General features: G+C 58.2%; 1 protein-coding gene across 2 annotated transcripts in view; it reads right to left on the minus strand.

The window, feature by feature from the left end:
- Nucleotides 1–3,354, minus strand: part of MPRIP (myosin phosphatase Rho interacting protein) — a 73,147-nt gene extending 69,793 nt beyond the window's left edge. The window contains exon 1 of one of the 2 annotated variants that reach the window (XM_034065596.1): nucleotides 2,858–3,354. In XM_034065596.1, the coding sequence (XP_033921487.1) occupies nucleotides 2,858–2,977 (120 nt within the window). In that variant the 5' untranslated portion in view covers nucleotides 2,978–3,354. The remainder of the gene's footprint in view (nucleotides 1–2,857) is intronic. The other variant, XM_034065595.1, reaches the window with a different exon arrangement.
- Between the last annotated feature and the right edge of the window lie 5,375 nt (nucleotides 3,355–8,729).

The raw sequence follows: 8,729 nt of genomic DNA on the forward strand, positions 1-8,729 counted from the left end.
AGGTTAATTCCCAGCCTGCTCCTGTTGTGGGGGGGGTTCATCTTCTTTATGAGCCAAAGGCATGTGCACACAGGTCCAGGTCAGTGTGGAGAGTGGGGACCCCATGGACCTGCAGAGGGTCCCAATGAAACAGCTTTCATCTGGAAGGAGAAGGCAGTTCCAGGGAACCACCTGTATTCCCAGGGCAGGCTCTGGGAAGCTGCCCTCCCCATGAGGTCTGCAGGATGTTAAAGGGGACGGTGCGGTGCCAGCACAGGCACACCTTGCCAGGAAAGAGGGAATTCCCAGGAACAGGGAATTTTGCCCTTGCCGGGAAAGGGGCAGCACAAGGTTGAGCTGGTGACGGGTGAGTGAAGCAGCCAGGACAGAGCCATCAACAGCACTGTATCTACCAGGGACCATAGGCCAGATCCTGCCACCGCACAGGGCTCTGAGCACACAGCTCAGCCCCATAGGAACATCAGGGCTTGTTCCTACAGCCACAGCAACAGATTGTCCCAAAGGGGAAGCACACACAGTGCCTGACCCAGTTTATTCCCATGCCAAAGCAGGCACCGCAGGAGGTCAAACACGGGTTGGGGGGGGGGGGACGGAGGGCACATGGGGGACAAGCAGAGCTCCAACAGGTAGCAGGACCACACGTAGCTGCCCTAAGTCACAGTGAGCCCCAAAGGGCAGCAGAGCCACACACAAAAACAACTCGTGAACACAGCGCTCCTGGGATTAGGGACTTAGCGTCCACACAGCCCTTTGAAGTTGGAAGTGCTAAGTCTGATTATTATTAGAGAGCTCCAGCTCATTAATCCTGATGTTTGGAGCTGGATTTCCCCCCCCCAGCCTCATTCCTAATGCAGTTCCCGAGTACAACGGGAACCCATTACTCCCACTACGTATTAGGGACACACACACCCTGGGCTCCAGCACACCGACACCAACACAGGTATTCTGATGCCATAAAAAGCCAAAAGAGACCCGAGGACGTAAGCGTGAAGAACCTTCACCTTTCCTGCAAGCCAAGTGGAAAGGTCAGATGACTCAAAACGCCTTTTCCAGCCTGACTCTAGGTAATCACCAACACGATCCCGATCCATGGGGTGAATGGGATGTACGGAACACAGAGCCCTAACACAGCAGTGTGGGATTCCCCCCCCCTGCCCAAACCAAGCTTCAATACAACTTGAATTCAAAGGGAAGCATAACCCCGAGCTGTTAAATGAACCGTTATTCCTGCCGGAGCACACCCTCGCATCCAGGCTCTTCGCTGCAGCCCCAATCCGGATGGGTGGCAAGGAAGCATTGGGAATACCGCGGCCGGGGGCCTGTATCACACGCTTCCAGAGCCACCATCTTATCTGGGAAGCGGGATTACTTCACCCCAGCTGCAAAGGGAGAAGCCGAGAGCAGGATTGGTTTTCCCAACCCGAGCCCCTGCATGCGGGCCTGGAGCCGGCTGCGGGGCCGACCCTATCCCCATTGGAGCCGGAGTTCCATGGGGTCACCCACCACCCTGACAGGGACAAAGCAAAGGGGGGGGTGTCCAAAACACATCCCTGGCTCCCTATGGGATAAGCAGGCAACATGCAACGCTTTGACCCCCCTCCAATGAAAACCAAAGCACTGCACTAAAGAGGCAGCAAAACCCCAAGCAGGGAAGCAGGAAGGAGCCGGCCGGGAGCAGGGGGCTCTTCCCAAGCCCCCTTTGGGATGGCTCCTTTGTCTGGGCACGGCCACGACGCTCCCGCCCGCCCCTTCCCGCACACACCACAGCGTTTGTTCCAGTTACATTTTTTCCATATTAGCCCTCAGATTTCATTATCCATCCCCCCCCTTCCCTTCCCTCGCCCCCCCAGCGAGAGCAGCAATATGTCTGATCTCATTGCCATAATAGGATCGGGAATGGGGATGTCAGGCCCGGCACAGAAAGGTGTGGGAGAACAGAGGGTGGCTCTGCTTCCCGCACCCCGACACTATGGATGGGCCCCTACAACCCTAAACAACCCCCCCCCCAAGCCTGCATTAGGCCTGGGAAGAAGAGGAGAAAGGCCTGGACATGGCAGATCCCATGCTGGGAAGGAGCTGGGATCGCCTCCCTATCCCACTGGGAATGTGAGGGGCTGTAAGATGGGGGGGATGTGTCGAGTACATCCAGGAGGGGATGTTTTGTTTACAATCCAGTTTTTCCCAGGACTTCCAGGATAAATCCCACCGGATACCCCCCAACCTGCTGCCGTGCACCCCAAGAGGGGCTGGGATCACCCAAAGCACTGCTGCTGGTCCCCAAATGGCCTCAGGAAAGGGGTGAAGCACTGAGGGATCAGTGGGCACTGTAGGGATGCTGCGTGCCCCATGGGACACCTGGGTTTCCATGGGATCGCTGGACAACCTATGGGACCAAAGAGCACGCATGGGGCTCCCGAACACCCCATGGGGTTCATGGACACCTGTGGGTCCCTATGCTGTAAGTGGGGTCAGCACACACCCCACTGAACTACACACACCCCCAACAACCCACACTACCCATGGCAGCAGCAGGCACCCACAGAGCCCTATAACATCCATAGGAACAGCAGGCACCCCATGGGACCCCTGGACATCCTACAGACCCCCTGCTAACCAAAGGGGCCAGCAGGCACCCATAGGACCCACACGTTACCCACGGACCACCCCCAGCCCCTCAACCTACCCCGAAGCACTCATGGTACCACCATGCACCTATGGGGCTCCCCACACCGCACACATGGGGGGCCAGCAGCCACCCCACAAGGCCCTGACTCGGGCCGCGCAGGGGGCGGGCAGGGGGCGTGTCCGCGGCTCGGATTTTGGGGGTAAAGCAGCGTGTTTTGGGGTCGGCTCCCACCTGGTTGAGGTCCTCGTCGTTGAGCAGATGGGACTCGCGGGGCTTGAAGCAGTTCTGGCACTTGCTCTTGTTGAAGATGTTGGCCTGGAACTTCCTGCACGGGTTGTCCTTGGCGGCCATGGCGCGGCCCCGAGCCCGCTGCGAGCCCGCTCAGCGCCCCGCCGAGCGCCCGCCCGCCGCGCCCATCGCGGCCTGCGGAGCGGCCCGGAACAGACGTGCACCGACACCGGTACCGACACCGACACCGGCAACGCTCAATGGAGGAGACCAACAACCGGTGAGAGCGGAGCCCGGCTCAGCGGGCGCGCATGGCGCTGAGGGAGAAGCAAAGGCCGCTGTGGTGCGGAGCGGAGCACTGCCCGGTGCTGAGCACTGCCCGGAGCGGAGCACTGCCCGGTGCGGGGCCGCGGTGCTGCCGGGGGGACCGACGGGTCCCGAAGGGTGTTCGGTGCTGCGGGAGCCGCCGCCGACTGCGCCGCCCGTAAAGTTTCCAGCGTCGCGGAGCCAGGCGGAAAGGAGGGCGGGGCCTCAGCGCTGACGGGCGGCCGCGCTAGCCAATAGGAGCGGGGCTACGATGCTAACAAAAGCGCTCTCTGACCAATGGCGTGCAAGGAGAGGGGAGGGCGCGGCGGGGCCGCTTCGGAACCGTTCGGCTGTGGCCAAGGGGCGGGTTCGGCTCCGCTCGGCTCCGCTCGGCCCCCGCGGGAGGGGTTGAGTGGGGCCCCCCCCCGCACCCTGTCCCTGCAGTGCGCAGACCCCCCCATTGTGCACCAGGCCCCCTTCGTGCACTGCCCCATCGTGTTGTGACCCCTATGTCGTGCACTTCTGCCCCCCCCAGCACACTGACCCCCCGCTCCATACACATTGTGCACAGAGCCCCCATATAGTGCAGTGACACCCCGCTATACAGCCCTGTGTCATATCCCAGGACCCTCCTGGTCACCCAGCTGTGGGGTGCAATGTGTGGGGCTTGCACCCCCAGAACCATCCCCCAAATACAGGGGTGCTCTGGGGTGCAGCCTCTGGGGCCAGCTCACCCTGTGCTTGGGCAGTGCATTCAGGACTAGGCTGGATGTGGATCTGGGCAACCTGCTCCAGTGGAAGGTGGCCCTGCCATGGCAGGGGGTTGGAATCGGATGGGCTTTGAAGGTCCCTTCCAACCCAACCCATTCCATGGTGCCATGGACCCAGGGTGCCAAACCCTTGCAGAGAGGCGCTGTCCCCATCCCCTTGGGCACATGGAAGGGGTTCACCACCCATTTGAGCCCCCAAATCTAGATGGGGGGCAAAGTGGCCCCTCCAGCTGTAGGGAGGAATGAAGCAGGAACCGGGGTGCACGTCCTTCCCAGTCCACTGAGCCTCCACCCTGGGGCCAGTGGGGCGCTCCTGTTTGTCCAGTGTGCTTTTATCTGGTGGGAACCGGCAGCACCGGCAGGTAAATACACTCAACAGGAGATAAGGACCCAGCACAAGGGTGCAGGGTTTGACCTCCACGTGCCACGTCTGGTTTTACCCTCCCAGCCCTAACTGTGCATCAGCCAGATATGGATCACAGCAGGGACCTCAGTGCCTCTGGAGCATCACCAGGGTAGGAGAGAGGTGGGAATGCAATCCTGGAGCAGGGAGATGCTAAACAGCACAACCAAAGTGCACCCCAACCCTTGCACATCCTGCCCTGCTTGGATGCTGCATTGGCACACAGTGTCCCCCACTCACCCAAACACCCCCACTGGCATGGGACAGGGCCCTGCTTTAAGGAACAACCTCATGGACCTTCCTGGGATTGTTGGGACCAGGAAAAACCCGTTGGAGAGGAGGTGGTGGCGCGGTCCCCTCACGCCTGGCGCTGCCCCACTGTTTGATGTGGGGCCCGGCCTCGCCACGCCGGCTCCACGCTGTCATCCCGGAGTAAATAAAGCCCAGCACAATTGCCTGCTTGTTTATTAACTTTTGCTTCATCAAAGGCTGCTTTAATCATCTCTCTCCCTCCTGCCATCGCCACTCGCAGCACGCAATGCCATGGGTTAGGATGGGGTGGCTGCACCCTCATCCCGGGTGGCCCCGAGCCCATGGGACGCTCCCAGCAGGAATACACAGGGCTGGGGGTACCCTCTGGTTTGGATGGATTTTCTCTCCTCTCCCTTGATCCTGATCCTGTGGGAGCAGCACAGCCCTTCCCTAGGGAAGGGAGGATGTTTCCCTCTGGGACTCAGATCCTGATGCCCTCTCTGTGGGTCCAGGGTTCACCTGGCACATGACTGCAGGATTCCTGCTCTGCAGAGAAGGGCAGGCAGTTTTCCCAACCATTCTCCTGCCATGATCTCCCTTTCCTCCCTCCCTCCATCCCTGTTGTTGGATTCTTCCCCACCACATCCCTTACTGATGCTCTGCATCCCACAGGTCCCAGAGATGCTTTTTATCCATGGAAAAAGCCCCTCTGCAACTCCCTGGACACCCCTATGTCACATCCTCATGGTCCCCAGCTCTTTGCCACTTCCTTGGGGCAGAGGCATGGTACCCATGGCTGATGCAAGGTCTCCTGCACACAGCATCCTGCGCTGCCCAAGTGAGGCAGGATGTGCCTCCAAAAGCACTTCAGGTAAGGAGCAGGGCGACAGGGAATGGGAATAACCAGTTCAAGTCCCCCATTGATGTGCACAGAGATGGGGCAAGAACCCCACAGGCTGAGGGGGGGGTCCTCTTGGAGCAATGGGGCTGCTCCTTCCCCAGCACCACACAGGGCACAGAGCATGGAGCAGGGGCCAGGGCTGACATCTCCCATGCCCTGAGATGCAGCCAAGCTGTGCCATGGCTTAGGGCCATGACCTGGCGCCACACACGGCCCTGCCGGAGCCGGCAGCACCTCTCGGGAAGCGGCTCCAGCCTCTCCAAGAATCCAGCTGAACGGGACAGGCCTCTCCACAAACCTGCCGGGCTGCATTCAGCTGCCCTGGGCCGCATTCAATGTGTGCAGCTCATGGGGATGCCAAAACCTCTCCCCTTGCATGGGCCACGCACGGCCATGGCACAGCCACTGAGGTCCCCTATGTGTCCCCAGCATGGGGACAGCTGGATCGGGTAGCTGTGCCTAACAGGTTCAGCTCAGAGCCAGGATGTTTGGTTGCCTCAAATGAGAGCAATTAAAGGGATGGGAGAATGGAAGTGATTGTCAGGGAGCTGCAGTGGAAGGTGCTGAAGTGAGACAGGGATCAAACCCGGAGCCCCAGCACCAGGTAAACAGGCTGCAAACCTCTGTTAGACCCTGGTTCTGGCTCTGCTGGGAAAGGGCATCACAAAACCCTCCTGTTCCAGGCAGCATCTGCTCCCTATCATAGCATGGAAGCGCTGGCAGGACCATCCATCACCTCCTCCTGTGATAGAATCATAGCATCAAGGAATGGTTTGGGTTGAAGGGACCTTAAAGCTCATCCAGCTCCAAGCAGGGACCCCTTCCACTGGAGCAGCTGCTCCATGCCCCTGGTTCCAACCTGGCCTTGAGCACTGCCAGGGCTGGAGCATCCATAGGGATGTGGTACACGTGGCCATACCTTGTTTTGCAGCCGGGATGCCCATCACTCCCACAGGACCTTGGGCAACTCATTTAATGCCTCTGCACTGCCGCCACTTCGCTGTCATTACAGTGGAGCCAGACGGGTGGATGCCCAGGGGAGAGGGCAGGATCCCAAGCAAGCCCGAGGATTCCCAATGGATCCAGGCTGGGAGTCAGTGGTGCCTGCAAGGGCTCCCCTCCTCCTGCCCTGCACCCGGTGCAGTCCCAGCCATAGGGGCTGGATGTGGCCCCTGAAGCAAACCAGGCTGGTTGGGGGGGGTCCACAGCCCCCAGCACAGCTCTGCCTGGGGAAGGAGTGGGAATGACTCCCATGTTAGACCCTGGGATGTGCAGGGAAAACGTGCTCCTGGGTGCAGGGAACGTCCCCTGGGCTGGCTCTGAGCTCAGTGTTCCCATTGGGAAAAGTAAATGCTCCCAAATCACCCAAAAGAAGAAACCCACAGAGCTCAGCTGCAGCTCAGACCAGAGAGGTTTAACCCTGTCCAGCCCACTCCAGCTCATCCCAGCCCATTCAGCCCAGTGCAGCCAACTTTAGCCCAGCCCAGCCTAGCCCAGTTCAGCCCAATTCAGACCTGTCCAGACCAATTTAGCCCAGTTCAGCAGGGTTTAGCCCAATTTAGACCACTCCAGCACACCTTAGCCCTCTTGAGCTCAGTTTAGCCCAGCCCAGCCCAGTTCAGACCACTTCAGCCTGCTTCAGCCCAATTCACATCTCTCCAGACCACTTTAGCACAGTTAAGCCCAATTTAGCCCACTCCAGCCCAGTTCAGACCAGTTTAGTCCTTTCCAGCCCAACTTAGAACAGTTTAGGCCAGCTCAGGCCAGCCCAGCCAAGCCCTGTTCAGCCAATTCAAGCCCAGTTTAGCCCAGTTCAGCCCAGCCCATCAAAATTTAGTCAAATTCATCCCAGTCCAGCCCCATTTTGACAAGCTCAGATCTGTCTAGCCCAGTTCAGCCCAGTTTAGACCAGTTTCACCCAATTCGGCCCACTTTAGCCCTGTTCAGACCAGTCCAACCCCCTTCAGCTCAGTTTAGCCCGTTTCAGCCCAGTTCAGTATTGTTTAGCCTTGTCCAGCCCACTTTAGCCCACTTAACCTTGGTTTGGCCCAATTCACACCAGTTCAGCCCAGTTTAGCCCACTCCAGCCCAATCCATCTCAGCCCAGCCAAGTTTAGCCAATTCAGACCAGTTTACCCCACTTCAACACCATTCAGACCACTTTAACCCAGTTTACCACAGCTCAGCCCAGTGTACCTCACCCAAGCAGAGCCCACCTGAGGTTAACCCACTTCAGCCCTGTTCACACCTGTTCAACCCACTTTGTCCCAGTTTAGCCCGTTTTAGCCAAGTTCAGCTCAGCACAGCCCCTTTTAGCCCACTTAAGGCTACTTTGGAACAATTCAGACCAGTCCAGCCCAGTTTAGCCCAGCACAGCACAGTGTAAACCAGATCAGCCTACTTTAGCCCAAATCTCATGTGTCCACACCAGTTTAGCCCAGTTTAGATCAGCCCAGCCCAGTTTAGCCCAATTAAGACCTGTCCAGACCAATTTAACACAGGTCAGCAGGGTTTGGCCCAATTCAGTCCAGTCCACCCCATTTAGACAAGTTCAGATCTGTCCAGCCCAGTTCATCACGGTTTGGCCCAGTTCAGCCCAGTTTAGTCTTGTTCAGCAGGATTCACCCCAGCCAGATTTTGCCCTCATCATCCCAGTTTACCCCAGTTTAGCAGGATTTAGCCCAGCCCTTCCCAGACCAACCCAGCCCAGTTTAGCCCAGTTCAGCCCAGTCCATCATACCCAGCCAAGTTTAGAAAGTTCAGCACAGTTTAGCCCAGTCCAGCCCAGTTTAGCCCCATTTAGTCCAGCTTAACCATGTTTACCCCAGCCCAGCTCAGTTTAGACCACGCAAGCAAAGCCCAGCTCAGTTTAACCCACTTCAGCCCACTTTAGCCCAGTTCAGCCCAGCCCAGCCCCATTTAGCCCAGTTCAGCACTGTTTAGCCTTGTCCATCCCACTTTGTCCCACTGAAGCCTAGTTTGGTACAATTCACACCACTCCAGCCCAGTTTAGCCCAGTCCAGCCCAGTCCATCTTAGCACAGCCCAGTTTAACCAATTCAGCCCAGTTTAGCCCACTTCAGACCACTTTAGCCTTGTTTAACCCAGTTTGGACCATTTCAGCCTACTTTAGCCCAATTCACATCTCTGCAAACTGCTTTAGCAACTGGAAAGCTTGCTCATTGGAAAGCCCTTTATTCCTTGGGTAGAGAGCATCAGGGATGCAGTGTTGTTATTCCAACCT

The sequence above is a fragment of the Melopsittacus undulatus genome, chromosome 8 (genome assembly GCF_012275295.1).
Source record: "Melopsittacus undulatus isolate bMelUnd1 chromosome 8, bMelUnd1.mat.Z, whole genome shotgun sequence".
Classification (NCBI taxonomy): domain Eukaryota; kingdom Metazoa; phylum Chordata; class Aves; order Psittaciformes; family Psittaculidae; genus Melopsittacus; species Melopsittacus undulatus.